The 21,866-nt window shown below is 39.2% G+C and overlaps 1 protein-coding gene across 2 annotated transcripts in view; it reads left to right on the forward strand.

Moving 5' to 3' along the window:
- PRKG1 (protein kinase cGMP-dependent 1) overlaps positions 1-21,866 on the forward strand; it is an 884,536-nt gene that overhangs the window by 853,205 nt on the left and 9,465 nt on the right. For both annotated transcript variants that reach the window (XM_070945009.1, XM_070945008.1), the window contains exons 11-12: positions 10,398-10,537; positions 12,569-12,658. In XM_070945009.1, coding sequence (XP_070801110.1) covers positions 10,398-10,537; positions 12,569-12,658 — 230 coding nt within the window. The remainder of the gene's footprint in view (positions 1-10,397; positions 10,538-12,568; positions 12,659-21,866) is intronic.

Raw genomic sequence — 21,866 nt, forward strand, 5'->3', positions numbered from 1 at the left:
GGGGAGAAAAGCATTCGATGAGATTCTAACAAATTTGAGTGATGTTCCAGGGGGTCTTCTTATGACTATATATCTGTTCATACCAGAGGTGGGTTCTAAAATTTTTTACTACTGGTCCTGTGGGCGTGGCTTATTTTGTGGGCGTGGCTTGATGGTCATGTGACAATTCTTTAGGATTTAGCAGAGGTACTGGTCTACCAAGCTTTTAACTGTTTGCAGAGCTGTACTGGTCTACCCATTTATTTTTGCAGGCACTGGTCTACTCATGTATTTTTGCAGGCGCTGATCTACCCATTTATTTTTGCAGCACTGGTCTACTCATGTATTTTTGCAGGCACTGGTCTACCCATTTATTTTTGCAGGCACTGGTCTACTCATGTATTTTTGCAGGCATTGGTCTACCCATTTATTTTTGCAGCACTGGTCTACTCATGCATTTTTGCAGGCACTGGTCTACCCATTTATTTTTGCAGGCACCGATCTACTCATTTGTTTTTGGAGGCACCAGTCTACCACCAAATGGCCTTTTACCACTGATCAGCTGTAGGGCGGCCCTTTGAAGCCCCGCAGCAAGAGTTTAAACAGTTTTTCCTTACAGCCCATCAGCTGGGACTCAGGGGGCAGCAATAGATTGGGGGTGGGGCCAAATAAAAGGTAAGAATAATGAGGGGGGTGGGGGCGGCGGGGGAGAGGGGGCAGAACCAGTTCGGTGACGTCATATCGTCACCGCTACCGGCTCGGCGGAACTGGGCCGAACCGGGAGGAACCCACCACTGGTTCATACTACAGGATTAATGGGTTTGAGTTTCAGTATTATAGCAGTTCTGGTGTTTGTTATTTTATTTCAGTGTGAGTGGAATTGTTAGCTTTTTCAGACCATCATGATGCTTAGTTCCCTTTCTCAAAGGAGGAACAGTCCTGTTTTCCATAAAGGAGAGAGGGGGTGCATTCATTTCTTATTTTTCAAATGAAAATTAAGTTCGCAGTTTGTTTAGATTTTACTTGCTGAACTGGAAGGAAAATGCTTTCTTCATATTTTCCTGTTGAAGTGTCACATTTATCCTCTCTGTGCTGTACTGCTGTTCAAAAAATGGTTGCATATTTCCTTTCCAATACATTTAGCTTTACTAAATGGCACAGGCTGCTCTCAAAATTATGCATTTAGAAAAAGAAAGAAAACAGCTGCCAACTTGAATAATTTTTAGACAAAAGCCAACATACCATCCACGTTAGAAGTGCAGGCATTACAAATAGGAATTGTTTCCTTCCCTTTGTCAGTTTTCTTTTTTAATATGGTGGGATAGTCGAGGTACAACAAAGCAATATACATATATAAAATCCCTGATAGACCTCATACATTCTGTTAAAATAAAATAGCCCCACCAAATTTAGTTCAGGAATATTATTTATTAACTTTGTATGTAGTTAGTTAGCTTCCATCATTATAGCCAATTTTATTCATATTGTCATCAAATGATTTCAGATCAAAGATCACCAAATTAATTTATGCAAAAGAATGGCACAGATCAGAGCAAGATCCCAAACCAGGGGTGAAATCCAACAGGTTCTGACAGGTTCTGGAGAATCAGTAGCAGAAATTTTGAGTAGTTCAGAGAACCAGTAGCGGAAATTTTGAGTAGTTCAGAGAACCAGCAAATATCACCTCTGGCTGGTCCCAGAGTGGGGTGGGAATGGAGATTTTGCAATATCCTTCCCCCAGGAGTGGGGAGGGAATGAGGATTTTGCAGCATCCTTCCCCTGGAGTGGGGTGGAAATGGAGATTTTGCAGTATCCTTCCCCTGTCACGCCCACCAAGTCACACCCACCAAGCCACACCACGCCCACCAAGCCACGCCCACAGAACCAGTAGTAAAAAAATTTGGATTTCACCACTGTCCCAAACCCCCGTTTCTCAGAAGTACAATAGTTTCACACAACTTTTGTGATGGGTGTACAACAGGTTAGATCATATCTATAGTGTACATGGCCACATTCAGGATAATTTGTAATTATTTTTTAATCATGTCAAGGATGAAGTAAGAAGACTCATTCAAAGAGTTATAAAGTGAAAGTACCCCCTTCATATTCCATGAAAACATACTTTAATTGCAACTCCTGAATTTGCTACTTTAATCCAACCTTTCCAAATGTAGCATTAAGATACAAAAACATAGTGCCTTAGAATCCCACAAATGTTTGATCCATAACGATTTTACTGTTTGTGTGCTAAGGATAGGTATAGTTGGAAGTGTTTTAAAATACTTTTTGCCTTTTGTTATAGAAATGAATGAGGTGCTTAAAATGCCTAAAATAAACTAGGTTACTTATCTAAATCTTGGGGGTTTATTCGTTTTTCCTTAGAATGAGAAGATTTAACTCCAAGCTACTATTTTTTTCAGATACTGTTGCTTGTTTTTTAAAAACTTTAAACAAAAAGACCTAAGTGTAGAACATAAAATTATCTGCTACAATGTCCTACCTGTCAATGACTACTTCAGCTTCAACCACAACAACACACAAGCACACAATAGATACAAACTTAAGGTAAACCACTCCAAACTCAATTGCAGAAAATATGACTTCAGCAACAGAGTGGTCAATGCCTGGAAAGCACTACCTGACTCTGTGGTTTCTTCCCGAAACCCACAAAACTTTAACCTTAGACTGTCTACTGTTGACCTCACCCCATTCCTAAGAGGTCTGTAAGGGACGTGCATAAGAGCACCAATGTGCCTACAGTCCCTGTCCTAATGTCCCCCATTTATTCGTAACCATCTCATGTATTCATAATCATGTTTATCAAGTTTATACATTTCATGTATTCACAATCATGTTTATACTTTATCTGTAATCTTATATATGCTTGACAAAAATCAATCAATCGATCAATCAATCAATCTTTTTAAACAAAGGCCTTTTACAATGGACATTGACTGAGAATGTGTATTTACAATCTTGTAAATGAGATTTACATTTTAGATTCTGATTGATTAGCTTCCCCCAAGTGTTAAGTGTTCTAGTTGCGTAACGAAGATTCATGCAATAGGCTCTGTTCTTATAATCTACAACAGCCATCGCTTGTATCGTAGCGGTACCTTTGAGACAAGTCCTTGCAATTTTCTTGACAAGATTTTGGACAAGTCATTGTCTCCTTCCCAGGGCTAAGAGAGGGCAATTGGCCCAAGGTAATTCATCTGGCTTTATGCTTTATGCTTATGCCGGAAGGAAGGAAGGAAGGGAGGGAGGGAGGGAGGGAGGGAGGGAGGGAGGGAGGGAGGGAGGGAGGAAGGAAGGAAGGAGGAAGGAAGATGTGTGTGTGTGTGTGTGTTTGTATGTGTTTCCATATGTATGTGAAAGGGAGTTAGACCATAAATATTTCATCATTTCTGTTCTAATTTAAATTGTGTGGATATATATATATATATATATATATATATATATATATATATATATGTATGTATGTATGTATGTATGTATGTATGTATGTATGTATGTATATGCATGCAAGTTTTGGTGTATTCATGTCTTTTCCCATGTCAGATTGATAGTATCTTGGTGACGTTTCGATGAGGTCCCACTCGTCATCTTCAGGCTGGTGACTTCGGCTTTGTGCTTGTGTGAGGAAAGCCACTTTCCTCACACAAGTACAAAGCCAAAGACACCAGCCTGAAGATGACGAGTGGGACCTCATCGAAACGTCGCCAAGATACTATCAATCTTACACGGGAAAAGACCCGAATACACCAAACTTGTATACCTCTACCCGTTAAAATCTACAAAAACAAATATATATATATATATATAATTTATATTTTACTGATAAAGAAATAAAGGGAGACTCGTGTAGATCTATTCCTTTATTTCTTTATCAGCAAAATATAAATTTGGTATAAAATGGTTTGTTGTAAATGTGACTGTTTGAGGGCTCCTGGATTGGAGCTGAAAGGCGAAAATGGAAGCAGTATGCTCCCTCTCATATGTTGGGCTAGACCAGATGCCTCGATAGAAAACCACTTTATATATATATGACCGGGAGAAGGATTACCCACTGGTATATTGATACAACAAGTTCCTTTCATGCAGAGATGCTTCCCATTCCATTACAGGATAGAAGAGCAGTTGTCATATGGATTCTTGCCAGCAACAGATGTTTCTCCAGATATTAGCTTCACTCACAGGAAAGTCATACATAGCAGGCTATGCTGGATGTCAGCCAGTATTAGAAACCCTTCCTTTACTTGTGGGTGGCTCTTCCTCATGTCCAAACTATTTAGCATTCAACCACCTGAAGTTTTTTTTAAAATTTGAGAAAAATTTCTATTTGAGAAAAATAAGTAGACATTTCACAGCAAAATGTTAGACTGCCATTCCTTTTTAACAGGAAGGCTTCTGTTTGGATTTCCAGTCAATTATTGGTTGAAACAGGAACATTTATTTTGTATTTGTACATTCCATATAGTTTTTTTCCCCCAATATTCATATTACTTTGGTTGGCACTAAGCAGAACCTGTAATCATTTGGGATGAAATAGTGATCTTTTATAGTTTTTAATATATATATATATATATATATATATATATATATATATATATATATATGTATATATATGTATATATATGTATATGTATGTATGTATATGTATATATACACACATTATAGATGGAGAATCCCTTAATCTCCTTTATTATTACTTAGTGGCCATATTTTGGCTACAGTCATAGTGGGAGTCACCATTTAAGAGCAATACGAGAACTCATGATTCAGTCATTGGTGCCAAAGTAGATTCTATAGCTATTATGAAGATCATATTTCTAAATAACACCTATTTTTATACAGCACTTCTTTCTCACAAGTATAACTAAGGTTTGGAAACCATCTTGATTTCTTGAATGCTAGAAATATAAATGTTGTTTTTCTAAAAAGCAATGATCAAATGAAGCATACCGAGTTGAAGCTAGATTTAATTGTACATTTATTTTATTTATTTATTTTATTTGTCAAGAACAATAAGTATAAGCATGGATTGGATACATAAAATAGGTACAAATAGAAGAAACATTAGGACAGGGAGGGTAGGCACGCTGGTGCTCTTATGCACGCCCCTGCAGACCTCTTAGGAATGGGGTGAGATCAACAGTAGATAGTCTTAGGTTAAAATTTTGGGGGTTTTGGGATTAAACCACAGAGTCAGGTAGTGCATTCCAGGCATTGACCACTCTGTTGCTGAAGTCATTTTTTCTGCAATTGAGTTTAGTGCAGTTTACCTTAAGTTTGTATCTATTATGTGCTCATGTATTGTTGTGATTGAAGCTGAAGTAGTCATTGACAGGTAGGACATTGTAGCAGATAATTGTATGAGCTTTAATGAGATTTTGGGTTAGTGAGAAATTGCATCAGAGTCCCACTGACTTTAGTACATTCCTTTAAGTACATCCAAACAGTTTATTATATGAACCTTTGGGTTTGTCTTTAAAGCTTTATTTTAAAGCTCTGCAGAACTTAATGATCTGCACAAAAACTTACTTTTTGCTTCCTCGGTTTTGAGATATTGCTGATTTGTCTTGCCTCATCTTTGATTGAAACGCCAAATGTCTGACATGCTCAGGTTGCTTCTATTGGAGAAAATGCCAATTGCATTCAAAAGAGGAATCTAGGCAGAAAACTTTCAACAAATGATCAAATTGCATCTCCTTTAGTAACAGCAAGGAAATTAGATTGAAAGAGAGTTTTCCTCCTCTGGCAGACCGGCGATGTCAAGCTATTAGAGACCAGAGTTGTTAAATGAAGCAGCTTTTTGTCTTGGGCAGCATACAAATGCATCTCATTTGACTGGATGACTTGCATCATAAATACTCTCATTCCACACTATTCAGGTGAACAATTTCCCTTTCAATGTACAGCAAAAACTGGCAACGTGAAGTACTGACATTCTGGCCCTTGTTCTCTCACACATCTGCATTTTTCATCCATCCAATCATTGAGCAATTTTTCGGCTCTTTCAAAATGATTTCTTTCTGACCTCAGAAAGACACGGAGAAGACAAACTCTGGTCGAGTATGTGAACCAGTGAATTGTGACATTGGGTTTCCTCCAGTGAAAGCTAGAAAAGGTTGCATGCTGCTTCAATGCCCCCATTGAAAAGTTTCTGGAAATAAATTCATTTTCTTGAGTCAGAGTTTCTTGCTGTAAGGCGCTTTAATTTACCTTAAAATATTTGTTCCATCTACTTGTTTGGAAAAAGTACAAGAATCATCTTCTTTTAGAATTTCCCAAATGGATTGCTGCCACTCCATATATATTTGGCTTCAAACTTGGTTAAATTTAGGAAGGGCCTTGATGGCTTTTTGGAGACCTTTGGAGACTAAAAGGTGGCCCAGTGGCTCAGTGCATGAGAGTTGGGGAGTTAGATGTTGTGTGAGATGCTACTGTTTCTACTGAGTTTTTACTTGGACTATTATTGGCAACCAGTGTAGATTTTCAATCAATCAGAATAAAGTTGGAAGGGACCTTGGAGGTCTTCTAGTCCAACCCCTTGCTCAAGCAGGAGACCATATACCATTTCAGACAAAGTGCCTATTCATTTTTTTTCTGAAAAACCTCCAGCGATGAAGCATCTGCAACTTCTGAGGGCAAGCTGTTCCACTGGTTAATTGTTGTCACTGTTGGGAAGTTTCTCCTTAGTTCCAGGTTGCTTCTCTCCTTGATTAGTTTCCATCCATTGTTTCTTGTCTTGCCTTCTAGTGCTTTGGAAAATAAGTTGACTCTCTTCTTCTTTGTGGCAGCCCCTCAAATACTGGACTACTGCTATCATGTCACTCCTAGAATATCCATACCCGATTCCTGTAACAATTTTTCATATGTTTTAGTCTCCAGGCCTTTAATCATCTTAGTTGCTCTTCTTTGCACTTTTTCCAACATCACAACATCTTTTTTGTAATGTCGTGACCTAAACTGGATGCAGTATTCCAGGTGTGGTCTTACTAAGACTTTATAAAGTAGTACTAATATTTAATGTGATTTTTGATTCTAGGCTTCTGTTTATACAGCCAAGGATTGTATTGGTTTTTTGGCGGTGGCTGCACACTGCGACTAGCTCATGATGTGATCATCCACGAGGACTGCAAGGTCCCTCTCACAGTTACCGTTTTTGAGCCAGGTTTCACCTAATCTGTACTTGTACCATTGGTTTTTCCTGCATAGGAAATTTCATGTTGTTGGATAGGGTCCATTGGTCAAGTCTGTCATGGTCTTTTTGGATACTGAGCTTGTCTTCTGGGGTGTTGGCTGTCCTTGCCAGTTTAATGTCATCAGCAAATTTGAAGAATTCCCCTTCTATTTTCTCATCCAAATCATTTATGAAGATATTAAAGAGTACTGGGCCTAAAACAGAACCTTGTGGAACCTCATGGCTTACTTCTCTCCATGTAGATGTAGCACCATTAAGGACAACTCATTGAGTATGGTTTGTCAGCCAGTTACAAATCCATCTGGTGGTGATGCTGTCTATACTACATTTTTCTAGCTTAGAAAAAATAGGTTGTGGTCTACTTTGTCAAATGCCTTACTGAACTCAAAGTATACTATGTCCACAGAATTTCTCTTGGTTACTAATTTATTCACTTTGTCAAAGAATAAAATAAGATTGGTTTGGCATGATCTGTTTTTAACAAACCCGTGGTGGCTTCTAGATGTTCTAGATTTTCATGCTTTTGTTCTTCTGTATTACTTTTAATATGTTATTAGATGAATTAGATTTACAAGATGGATGTCCATAGAAATAAAATCAATATAAATAAAGTCATTATTTATTATGACATTTATTGGTAGGATTAACAGTGCTGTGTGAACTTTGTAGTTTTTCTTGCTGATGTTTCATTACCAAACTAGGTAATATCATCAGTGCTAGAAGGAAGTAGAATTTCTTTCTTTTTTTAATATACTGTAGAACATGCAACCTTTTCCATGTTTACATTCAAGGCAGAATTAAAATCTCATTATTAGCATTGTAAGGAAATAGAAAATAGAATGTAGAGATAGCCCATTTCTATTCCATTTTTCCTTTCATTTCCTTCATATTCCCTAACCCTAACCCTTCTGTACAGTATACGGTATTTTCTTAATAAGGGAATAAGGACGATGCAGTTGTAGATAATTTAATGTTATTGGAGCGCATAACGAAAGGACTGTTGAAAATTATTTTACCTGGTCAAAGTTAAGTGTTTTGTTTAAACATTTGACCAAACTTTATATAATGTACTATGTTTGAAGGAGCTATTTTTTACATAAAGCTAAAATAAATGTTGAAAAGAGATGTCATTGCAAAACACATGTGGAAAGGTAAAGGGTTTGCTGGTCTGTTTAGTTGTCATTGCTGAAGGTGAGTAAAGAAAAAGGAAGTCAAATAAGAGAGGGAATGTGGCGTAGCGGTTAAAGCGGTGAAATGGAATGAGGAATGTTCTAGACTAAGCTGTGGAAACTTGGTAAATGACATGGCTTCAACCTCTGTTAGTATTTCATTTATTTGTTTATTTATATGAATGCCTGCCCATCTTAAACACAATTCTTGGTGGCTCAAAACAAAACTAGTAACTATGAAATCATAAGCTGTAAAATAAAACAAAAATCCAGTCCCTCACTCATGATGCCCCACAATCAGCTCCAGATAGCTTCATTCTATTCCAGTACCTGAGTAAAAAGGCCAGATTTTGATAGCCTTCTAAGATACTAAAAAAGTGAGCGCCTGCCCAATCATTTGTTGGGGAAGGTATTCCTTAAAGTAGGAGCGGCTATAGAAAAGGGACAATTCTGAGATCTCATTAGATAACAAGATGTCAGTGGAAGAGCATGGCACCCTATCCAACATGGTAGGATGGACAGACACTCTCAGGGAGGGATGGTCCTGCATATAACCATATCCCATGCTATGAAGATCTTTAAAGGTGGTAACCGCCACCTTAAATTTGACACAGAAGGAAACTGGGAGCCGGTGTAGCTTGCCCAACATAGGTGCAACATTTTCAAAAGTGCAGTACCACACGCACTTCTGCATTCTGGACCAATTGTAGCTTCCAAGTAGTCTTCAAGGGCAGCACCACATAGAGCACATTGCAGTAATCCAAATGGGAAGTGACTAAAGTATGAGTAATCACGAGCATGGCCCCTGGGTACAGAAAAAGCATATTTGGGGCACTAGACAAATCTGTGCAAAGCCCCTCCTAACTATGGGTGCCACCTGCTTCTGAAGCAGGAGAGGTGAGTCCAGTAAGACTCCCCCAAATTACACATCAGCTCATCTAGGGAGGTGCAACCCTGTCCAGAGTCAATTATGACAGATCACCAGACCCTGAAGATGGTGGGGTCAAAACCCCAAAGCCTCCCCATTTTGCCAAAATTGAATCAAAGTCACTTTCTCCCCATCCAAACTCTCAGTCTCCAAGCTTGGTCAGCACCACAATCACATCGTCTGCCTGACCTGGATGCAAGGATACATCTTGCTTCCCATTACTGAATAAGATGCAAGATATAAAGATTTTAAAATTAGAAATGGCAGAAAATATTTGTAGCTCGGGTGGTAGATGGTGGCGGTGGTTTGTTATCCCAGTTTGTTGTTTAGCTTCTGAACGTTTGGAAATTAAACAACGAACTCGGATAACAAACCACTACCAACACATTTTAAAATACATAAATATGATAATAATTTCAAATAACATGCCAATTTTTCCTCATAATTGAACAGACTTTCTCATCACATTCATCTTCTTAAATAATCAGATTACTTCCTTCCTGAAAATGATTATTCTGACTCCCTAAAATCAGATTAGCCCCTTCCAACATGTTTTCCATCCCAACTCATTAGTAACCTGAGTGAAAATTAGAGCAATTTTATTTATTTATTTATTTATTTATTTATTTATTTATTTATTTATTTATTTATTTTTAAATTTATAGACCACCCTTCTCCCGAAGGACTCAGTGCGGTGTACAGCCAAAGTAAAAAACATAAATACAAACATTAAAAACAGTTTAAAAAGAAATATATAAATTTGGCCCCAAAGTTAAAAAACAATAACAAAACATATTTAAAACATTTAAAAAGCATTAAGCCAGCCCAGCTTGCTGAAAAAGGAAGGTCTTCAGGGCACGGCGGAAGGCACCAAGGTCTTGAATTCTTCGTATTTCTGGGGGCAGTTGATAACATTTCTTCACATGTTTTTACTCAAAGGAAGAATAAGCTGTCACGGCCATTAACTTGAGTCTGAATATAGAATTTTAAGCCTGTTGATTGTATTACTTTGCACTTGAAAGTAACGACTAGCGATTATGTACTCAAAGCTCAACATTTGGGAGCCCTACTATAACCACTGATTCTGATCATTCAAATGTCTGGTTTCCTCAAGGTGCAGTTGAAAAGTGATGAATCAAAAACTTTTGCAATGAAGATACTAAAGAAACGCCACATAGTAGACACGAGACAGCAAGAACATATACGCTCAGAAAAACAGATCATGCAAGGCGCTCACTCAGATTTTATTGTGAGGTATGACTTGTGTTCTTGGATAAAACTTTCAGAGTGCAGAATTTGTTCTCAGCTTTTCATTACATTCTTCTATCAAATTGCTATATAATGCCTTATCTGCTCTAAACATTCATTCAAATGCCTGAAATATCCAACGAGTACATGAATCCTTACTACGTTATTTATCATTGTAAATACCATAGTGTAACTTAAATGAAAAGTAAAGTTGCAATGTGCATAAAAAAACAGACAATAAATAACTTAAAACAGCCAATTCATTTTTAAAGATAGACATTTGGTTATTAATAACAATGAAATGTTATGCCTAACTAAAGGCATGTTAACTACGTTTCAAAAAGCCGTGGTGGCGTAGTGGTTAGAATGCAGTATTGCAGCCTAATTCTGCCAATAGCCAGCCGTTCGATTCTCACTGGCTCAATGTTGACTCAGCCTTCCATCCTTCTGAGGTTGGTAAAATGAAGATCTAGATTGTTGGGGGCAATATGCTGACTTAGTGTAAACTGCTTAGAGAGGGCTGTGTAAGTACAGCCTACACTATATAAGTGTAAGTGCTACTGCTATTGTTATTTCTGCTCTCCTTCCCATTCTTAACTAATAGCTATAGCAGCACAGGTCATATCTTAGTAACTCATTGTGTATAGGTGGATACACACAAACATGCGCACATTTGTACCTCCAAAATGTTACAAGGTGGCTTAGAACAACATTGAATTACGCCTTGGCTTCTTTAGATACTTGGATCCCTAACCTCTTTTGAATCACCTTCATTATAATTTTATGAAACTTGTATAAAATAGTAAAAAAATACAAGTAAAAGTTATTTCTGCTTGAGGGTTATTTCAAAATATCCAGCTTTCTAGCAAAAAGATTAGAAAAATAAGGAAAATTAAGGGAAAAAAATACTAAAATCCCTTCACAAAATAGCTTATTTTGATCAAAAGCAGTCCAAATGTTGCAAAAATGTGAGATTTCTATATGTCAGAATTCTCATCAAGCTAGGGAGTACTAAAGACAAGACAAGAAATGAAAAAACAAAACATCTTTAGTACAGTCTTGGACTATATATATACACCTAAGACCCTTCATTATCCATAAGTAGAGCTGTGGTGACGCAGTGCATAGAATGCAGTATTGCAGACTAATTCTGCCAATTGCCAGCAGTTCAATTGTTCAATTGGCTCAAGATTGACTCAGCCTTCCATCTTTCCGAGGTTGGTAAAATGAGAATCCCAGGTTGTCAGCAATATGCTGACTCTGTAAACCACTTAGAGAGAGCTGTGAAGCACTATGAAGCGGTGTATAAGTCTAAGTGCTACTGCTATCATGGAAGATCCAGAAAAGAACATGAAATAATCTGTAAGGCAATTTCAGAATCAAAAGACAGAAGTTTTAAAATAATTCAACCCTGTTGGATTGTATTTACAAACATGTTTTCAAAGCTGCTAGACCAAATTTTGGCTTATTATGGGTATCAATAGCTGATATACTCTGCTTCCAAAAAAGAGATACACCCGTTTTCTTCTGCATCTGGCAGTGCTTTTGTGAGATGTCTAATTAATGTAGCACTCAAGTCCCTCTCAAAATTACAATATCATAGGACATGTTGCATATCCTCTGTAATTGGGAACCCCCACAGACAGAGGCATTCATGATAGGGCATCTTTTGAGATTTGCCATGACTGATAGCTGAAGGCAGTTCAAGGCCAAATGTCTTACATCATCTATAATTTATTAGAGATTGGTAACGGTTGGCATTGTAAGCCTCCAACATTTATATTCCCTTGATGCAGGAAAAGAAAAAAAGTAGCAGAAATCCTCAAAAGCTAAGTCACATGTTGTCTACTGAATTCAGAAAAAAAAAGAATGAATTGACAGAAGTCTGAATAGACTTCATTTTTTCTCAGAACGATAATAATAATATAACACCTAAAGACCATCACCTATTCTTTAAGTGGCAGAAGGTCATAGACTGTATTTAACATTTCAAAGTCCAGTAAGCATTCATAACTCTTTTCCCCCTTTCTTTTATAGGCTATATAGGACATTTAAGGACAGCAAGTATTTATATATGTTGATGGAAGCCTGTTTAGGTGGAGAGCTTTGGACAATTCTCAGGGACAGGTAAGAGATGTCATAAGGTTTGTTGTGATAGGAAATGACATTCGCTTGGCATACCAAATGCGATCACGTGAACAATCTGTATAATTAAAAAAATTCTAGAGTTTGTTGATTTATTCCTGTCACGATTAAAATAAGGCATACTACCGTATGTCATAAAATTTAAAATATAAAATACAAGATTAAAATACTGTACAAATTAAACAGATCTTGCCCAGAAACTAGAAACATTAATTGTGTTCTGTCGGGTGTCATGTGGTCCTCAATGTGAACTTATCAAGTGTGAATACACAAAGGACAGGGGTGTGTGTGTGTTGTTGTTGTTGTTGTTGTTGTTGTTGTCTGCATGTCACCACAGAGAGACTACTCTCTGTGAAAGAGAGTGAAAGAGCTACACGCAGATGCTACTCAGTCCAATATGTAACCTACACCCAAAATATAAAACCTGGTAGTCATTCATTCATTCATTCATTCATTCATTCATTCATTCATTCATTCATTCATTCATTTATTAAATTTATTTGCCACCCATCTTATATCCAATGACCCTGGGCAGCTTACAACTTAAAAAAACATTTTAAAAACATTAAAATCATCCATGATTTTAAAAAAAACAGAAAATAAAACATTAACAGATAAAATTGCGTAGACAAGATGGCAGAGAAGGGAGCCAGACACATGGCGACAGGATGGAGGTGGGGAAAGGATGTGGCACTGAGTTTTAACTAGTTAACCACTTCCAATATGAAGTTCTCTTTTATTAATATAATGTGGGAAAGAAGCATCATTTCATAGAATTATTTCCCCATTGTCTCTGTCCTATCAGAATTCTCCATTTATTTGCTTTGCACAAATGGTAAACTGTAACTTACCATGTCTTTTCTAAGGCACATCCCTACAGCATTTATTCTGAGCGATACATGCAGCCAATTTGATCTCTGTCATCTTCATGCTCTGACAGCATTTAAGTCCAAGTTGTTTTATTGTAGAAACATTTCTGGCAGAGATGATGTGTATATGAAATGCAACCTACATAGCTAGTCCCCTGATTTTAGTAAAGAAATAGGAATCATCTTCCAGGCTTTTGGGTCAAAAGAACTTGAACGGTATAATGGAAAGAATGAATTTTGGAACAGTCAAATTTTGGCTTGGCTACGATACCAATTGGGTATCCTTGAGCAAGATTCAAAATGTAATCTAAATGGGTAATAATCTAGTGTGTTGTGCTGCCATGTAAATAACTCTTCATTTTCTAGGGCTGACAAAAAAAAAAAAGCAACTACTTTCTATGGCAAACAGATGTGATCCAGCCTTCCAATGTAAGACAATATTCTGCTCTAGTGGTGTCCCATTACCAAGCTGCGGCCTATTCACAACCGGTCCGCACGAGCAGTGGGCTGGTACTTGTGCACATGCATGCACAGCACAACTTGTGCAATTTGAGCTGTGCGTGCACATGTGTGCCAGTCCATCGCTTGCACAAGTTGCACTGCATGTGCGTGCTGCGCTGGCCCGCCGCTCACGAGGCCTGGTTCTCCTCTTCCCCCGCCTATCATGCCGCCAAGCTACAAAAGTTGGGGACTACTGCTCTAGATCAGGGGTGTCAAACTTGTGCTGTAACAGCGGTGTCACATGATGTATCGGGACTTTTTTCCCCTTTGCTAAAGCTGGGCAGGGCCAGCACGTGATAAGAATTTGACACCCCTTCTCTAGATGATGATCAAGATTACATGTGTCCAAAATGTATGTATTTAGTGGAATTTATGGCATTGAGCTAACTACCAACTGATTTTGAAAGATAGCCATGCTATGATCAGACCAAGGCCTGCTTGGTTCATGGCTTTACCTCATGGCTGATCAGATGTTTATGGGAAGCCCATTAGCTGACATATTAGTCCTTCCGCTCACCTTCTTCAGCTAATGATATTGAGAAGACACTCTTACTGAAGACAACATTTATCCATCGTGACATGCTGCCTATTGTAGGAAATTACTTAGGACTGCTGGCAGCAATAGAAGAGTGTCCTCATATGATCCTCGTCTTGGCCAACAGGACAATTCTGACAGATATCTCTGCCAAAAACTCTTTGGCGTCGGCCAGCAGAAATAAATTTCTCAAAGTACAGCAAAGGGTTCCTTCATCACCCCACCCAATTCACTCAGTGTGTTGTTGAATTAGTGTTGTTCTCTTAAAGTTGACAGATTTCACTACTATGATGGACTGCTACATTGTGCTTTTAAATATTCAACATGCAATTTTGTTCGAGGTAGTTTCAGACAACAGGGTACGTCATTCAAGTAAGTAATGCTGCAATCCTGACTTGAAACAGAATTTCCATTAAATTCAATTATTCTTACCTGGGAGGGTTTCTTATATTGCCTACCACTCTAATCTCAGTACTTTGAGTTGTTTACAATATACAGCAAGAAAGAAAATATAACCAATAAAACCATACATCTCACAAAAGCCACAAAAAGACATTTTGCTGCAAGCAATCCACTCAAATCCAGCTGCCCCAACAACCCTGATCCTTCAAATATCTGGGAGAACAAAATTGGGAAGGAGGCAATCTCAGCTTGTAGAAGAAGCTGTTTGCAATGCAATCAAGGAAGTCTGCTTCCACCTCCCAAAATGTATTAATGTATTTATTTATTTTAAGGCCTGCTTTGTATTTTTTGTATATTTTTTATATTTTGTATATTTGTGGACTTCTGCCTGGCTCGCCAGAAGGCATCTCTGTAAACGAGTGTCTCTCACGCCACAAATCAACTGCTCGAGTAGCGCGTCGTCTAGATCCCGGTAGTCGCAATGCGTTGCGGCTTTTTGAAGAGCGGCCACATATGCGCTGACCGGTTCTCCTTCTCTTTGTACTCATTCCCAGAGTTCGTAGCACTGTACAAACTTTGAAGGAATGGGAGCGTAGTGGGCTCTTAAGTTTGCTTGTAGGACGTCCCAGGGAACCGTCTGGACTGGGGTTGGCTCGCAGAGGGACTCGGCCATCTCGAATAGTCTGGCCCGCAGTGGCTCAAGAAGTGGAGCTTTTTTGGTTCGCAGAGAGCCCTTGCATCTCGCTTGCTTCCAGGGAACACTCGAACCTGGTCAGATACGACCCCCACTTCTCTCGGGTCAGGTCAAAGGGTTTTGGCGGAACGTAGGCAGACATTGCCGTATGTCTCCATGTTCGCTCATCAGCCTGGCTGAAACTCAGAGCTCTTTTTGATTGTGGCCTCAATCCCACCTTCGTCGCCAATGTTGTAGCGCGGGAATAACGAGAGGCACAAGCAAGCTAGTGACAACAGCTCTTTAATTCAGGGTGAGACTTCAGCAAAAAACTACAGGCAACAGCCCTCCTTATATACAGTATTGAAACACCCGTTAACCAATCACAAAGCATTGTTGCATTTGAATTTCCCGCACAAAATAGATACATACATAACAGTGGTTAATTTGGTTTGGTTTTTGGTCTTATGTTAAAACTTGTTTTTAACTATCCAGAGGCTCTACCATGACACTGGCAGCTGTATAAAACAAACAAACAAGAAGTTTAATGTGGGATAGGAAGCAAAAACTTCCTGTCTCAGGAAGACTTTTCAGGATGGGTAGATTCTCCCTGATTCCAAAGACAACCAAGATGGACTTTATAATTCATACCAGCACTTTGAATTGAATTCAGAAACATATTGGCCAATCAGTGTTGAGCCCACAAAAAAGATATATTCTCCCAATATACTGTTTTTCAAAAGGCAACTGGACTGTTTTTCCTTTTAGACGTTTTACTTCTAGTCCAAGAAGCTTCTTCAGTTCTGATTGAATGGTGGAGGATGGAAGGATTTATATTCCCAAATGACTGCAAGGAATATAAATCCTTCCATCCTCCACCATTCAATCAGAATTGAAGAAGCTTCTTGGATAGTAAGCGAAAAGTCTTCAAGGAAAAACAAAGTCCAGTTGCCTTTTGAAAAGCATCTTTGGGGCAACGATGACCTGGATGACTGAGAATCTCCATAGACATCTGTATATTTTAATTAGTCCATAGTAATCTTTGACCAACTGCAATTTCTCACATGCCTTCAAAAGTAGCTCCAGGCAGAATATGTTGCATTCCTATATCGTAGAGGTGTGAATGATGAGTTAGTATCTCAAGTTACCCACCACCACCAAAAAAGAGAGGATTTTATTGTTGCACCTGCTGAAGCTGGGCAAAAGTCTTTTTTTTCACCTTGACTATTTGCTGATCAAGCAGGAGCTTGAATTCAGAAAGGCTTGTGAATGTGTGTGAACTCAGTAGGGAAGGTAACCTTGTCACCTCCCGTATTGACTACTGCAATGCCCTCTACACGGGACTGCCCTTGAAGACCACTCGGAGGTTTCAGCTGGTGCAGAATGCGGCCGCGCGGGTTTTGATGGGAGTATCTCGATACTCGCATGTTACACCTCTCCTACACGACTTACATTGGCTGCCGGTTGCCCTCCAAGTGAGATTCAAGGTGCTGGTGATTACCTATAAGGCCCTATATGGCTTAGGCCTGGGATATTTGGGGCTGCAGCCAGCAACAGCTGCCCATCGCCCGGTGCGTACCCACAGAGAGGGTCTCCTCAGGGTGCCGTCGGCCAGACAGTGTTGGCTGGCGACCCCCAGGGGGAGGGAATTCTCTGTGGGCGCACCTACCCTTTGGAATCAACTGCCCCTAGAGCTCCGGGTGGCCCCTGACCTCCACTCTTTCCGTCGCGACCTGAAAACGTGGCTGTTTCGTTTGGCTGGCCTGGACTGATGAGGTTTTAATTTTTAACTTGTTAGTCTTAATTTACTAATACTGACTAACTTTTAACTGTTAAATTATGAGATTTGGATTTAATTTCTTTTTAACTTTTTCATTAGATGTTTTTTACTGTTGTGAGCCGCCCTGGGTCTGGCTGGAGATAGGGCGGCATATAAATCTCATAAATAAATAAATAAATAAACCTAATCCGGAGCCAAAATAGAAGTCTGAATCTTTTTTTATGAACACTACTTCTCACCTTGCCTGGGTTTTGTTAAGGATATTATTGAGTTACACCCAGTCTATAGGGCCGCCCTGGAAACAGTGAAGGACCAGCCCATGGAGCCTCTGCCAGTGGAAATGGAGTTCCGTTTTTGGCTGCGACGGCCTCCTGCAACCCTCTGCCAGTGAAAATGGAGCTCTGTTTTCGCTGGCAGAGCACTCGGGCCACCACAGGCACCCCCAACACGAGTGATGTAGAGCTGGCCATGCCCCCCCCCGAGGTCAAACACAACCTTGATGCAGCCCTCCCTGAAATCGAGATTGACACTCCAAGCTAGAGGAACCATCCATAGCAGGGGTGCTATTCAGCAGGTTCTGACAGGTTCTGGAGAACCGGTAGCAGAAATTTTGAGTAGTTTGGAGAACCGGCAAATATCACCTCTGGCTGGCCCCAGAGTGGGTGGGAATGGAGATTTTGCAATATTCTTTCCCCAGAAGTGGGGAGGGAATAGAGATTTTGCAGTATCCTTCCCCTGGAGTGGGGTGGGAATGGAGATTTTGCAGTATCCTTCCCATGGAGTGGAGTGGGAATGGAGATTTTGTGGTATCCTTCCCCTGGAGTGGGATGGGAATGGAGATTTTGCAGTATCCTTCCCCCAGGAGTGGAGAGGGAATGGGGATTTTGCAGTGTCCTTCCCCTGGAGTGGGCTGGGAATGAAGATTTTGCAGTATCTTTCCCTGCCACGCCCACCACACCACGCCCACCAAGCCATGCCCACAGAACCAGTAGTAAAAAAAAATTGACTACCACCACTGATCCGTAGTCAACAGCCACGGTCCAACCAAAGCAAAATATTTCTTTTAGTGAGCATCGATGATCCAGATCCTCTCTATTACAGAATGTCATCTGATGGAGCCCAGGAAGAGAGCTTTTTCTGTTGTGGCGCCCATCCTTTGTAACATCATCTCTCCAGGGATTAGATTTGCAAGGTCTTAAAGATGCAGTTTTGTCCTTGTGCTGGGGAGTCTGAATATGTGGAAAACTGTGCAGTCATTGTGTTTAATCTGTCACTTAGTTTTTCTTTTAACCTTGGCTTCTGATCAGTATTTCTATGGAGTTTTTATATATTTTTTTATGTAGTTTTTAATTGTTGTCTGCCACCCACAGTCATGACTTTGAGACGGAAAGCCAAATAAATATAAATGAATGAACAAATATAATAAAAACCCTATCAGGAGGAGGATAATTAGACCTCCCTTCCTCCAAATATAGAGGCAGAATGTAAATCAGAGTCAGCAGTATTTTCCTATAATTCTAAAATATATTAGAAATAAAACGAAATTCAGTAATAAAATATCAAAATCAAAAGATATGAAAGAATGGACTTACTGGCAAATATGCCTGGTGGTGCTTCTATGAGATGTACTCTAACACCTGATTGAAATTATGTAAATAAAAGTATATCACTTAGGTTATGATTGGATAGCAAATACTGTACTTAAAACTTATCAGTTGCATAAGTGGTAGAGCAAAATAAGACAGAAATATAGTCATGAAACCTCAAAACTTACTTTTATAGTATTGTTTTTATTATCATTTTAAATTCCAAACATTTATTTGTATTTAATTTGTTTTAAAAAAATAAAATTACAATACAAATTACTTTGTGCTCAGATTTCTTTTAATTGTTTGCATAAGTCTTTGAACCTTTATTTTAATACTTTTTCTGTCTACTCCTGGTATCTGCTGCCATCTAGCGACGAAAGAGAATGTCTCTTTTTATTTCCTTAGGTCATTTATTAATAATTGAAATGCTTAGCACTAGCAAAACCTTGTTAACTTTTTATGCTGTTTTAGTTTTAGGCTGCATGCCTGCTTTGGAACAGGCTTATACAGCAAAATGTCAGTCTATAGGTATCCTAAGGATATCCTTAGGATATCCTTAGGATATATTTATATCCTTAAATATAAAGTATAGGGTTTAAAGTACTTACCCAGCAGTTAATTTGGGGAATGTGAAATGTGAAGCCAACTGCATCTGTCAGGAAAACTGACCATATTGTTTCTCCTTTTAAAACTTAATTTGGAAGTGGGCTGTAATATATAGCAGTGATTGTTGATTTTGTGATTTGTTGAAAGTAAAGCTTCTGATCTCTGTGCCTTTTTTATTTGGAAGGGAATGAAGAAAAATAAATTCAGTTTGGAGAATAAATGTATGAGGGTTTTTTTGGGTTGTTGTTTTTTAAAGATCTCAGAATAAGCAATAAACAGAGAAATGTGATTCTATCATAGCCTACAGTTATTTTGCTGTCTGGTTCTTCTGATAGCTAGTGGGCTTCTGCAGTCAAGTCATTAGATAAATAAAGTATTTTCTTCTGACACTTTCAGTGGTTTCACACAAAAATATTTGAACTGTGATTTTCAGTTTGCAAGATATAATGCTGCCTGAGGAAAGCACTGCCAAGTACTCCACTCATAAAATCCTATACATATTTAAGTCCTTGACTTACAACACTTCCTTTAGTGAACGTTTGAAGTTACAATGCAACTGACAAAAGTGACTTATGACAATTTTTCACACTTACGACCATTACAGCATCCCCATGGTTACCTGATCAGAATTCGGATGCTTGGCAACTGACTCATATTTATGACGGTTGCAGTGTCCCAACATCATGTGATCAGCTTTTGCGGCCTTCTGACAAACAAAAGTCAACGGGGAAGCCAGATTCACTTAACAACCATGCTGCTCACTTAACAATCGCTGTGATTCACTTAACAACAGTAGCAAGAAAGGTTGTGAAATGGGGCAAAATTCGCTTAACCAATGGCTCACTTAGCAACAAAAATGTTGGACTTAATTATGGTCATAAATCAAGAACTACCTGTAATTCACTGCACTGCTCCAAAAGCTGATCTAAATGAGGCAAGATTAATGTCCTCATATCTTGTAGACTTGGGATAATTGGATGTCTGTTTTTGTCAGTGTCAAAATCTCTGGTTTTGGGGAAATGGGGAAAATCAGCCGTGCTCAATTATTCTTTTCAACAGCGTCTTTCAATGACACTGTTGTCCCTCCTATTTTGGCTTTTTTGTCTTCTGGAAGCCATGATGATGGCTGAGGTTGAGGGTCCTATATCAATTTTTAAGAAAATAATAATAATACAGCCAGTTAAGATGACTTATCCTTACATATTTGTAAATTCCAAATAGTATTTTCATATACCTCAGTTTTCATTCATTCCCATTTCATTTGACCATGTGCATAACACTTACTACTGTACAATGGAGTGGATTAAAAAGGAGCAAATCATTTGGAATAGGGCTAACCTAGTCCTAATCATTTGGAATAGGACTAACCAAGTCAGCACTGAGCAACACAAATGAATACATTAATCGACTTAATACTGGAGCCCAATCCAAATTACTATGATTCTTTTTCTGGAATGAAAGTCTCTATCTTTTCCTCACCTCCTAATGCAGGGGTGTCAAACTCAAGGCCCAAGCACGGGGTGCTTAGATCTGGCCTGCAGGGCACCCTGGAAACAGTGAAGGACTGGCCCGCAGGGGCAGGAAAGGAAGAAGAAGAAAAGAAAGAGGGAAGGAAAAAGAAGGGAAGGGAGGGAGGGAGGGAGGGAGGGAGGGAGGGAGGAAGGAAGGAAGGAAGGAAGGAAGGAAGGAAGGAAGGAAGGAAGGAAGGAAGGAAGGAAGGAAGGAAGGAAGGAGATTATAATGAGAGTGAGTGAGGGTCTGGGGGAAGTTCTGCCTTAGCACTTGGCCACTACAGGTGCCCTGACATGAGTGCTGGCCATGCCCACTCCAGCCCCCTAAGGTCAAACACAAAACTGATGCAGCCCTCAATGAAATCGAATTTGACACTCCTTTCCTAATGCATGTAGTATTTCTACATTTGTACTCCTAGACATATTCTATTCATCATCTTGCACCCACATCAGATGGTGGGTGCAAGGATGCAAAACCAGGAATTGGAAGGTTATCTTAGTGGACTGGCCATATTTATATTAACCTTGGTGGCGCAGCAGACTAAAGTGCTGTTAAGTAGCACCAGCTGCCTGCAATTACTGCAAGTTCAAATCTTACCAGGCTCAAGGTTGACTCAGCCTTCCATCCTTTCGAGGTAGGTAAAATGAGGACCCGGATTGTGGGGGCAATAAGCTGACTTTGTATAAAAAGAACACCGCTTGGGGGGGCCGAAAGCCCTACTAA

Source organism: Pituophis catenifer, unplaced genomic scaffold, assembly GCF_029215685.1.
Source record: "Pituophis catenifer annectens isolate HBS135680 unplaced genomic scaffold, rPitCat1.0.hap2 SCAF_6, whole genome shotgun sequence".
Lineage (NCBI taxonomy): Eukaryota > Metazoa > Chordata > Lepidosauria > Squamata > Colubridae > Pituophis > Pituophis catenifer.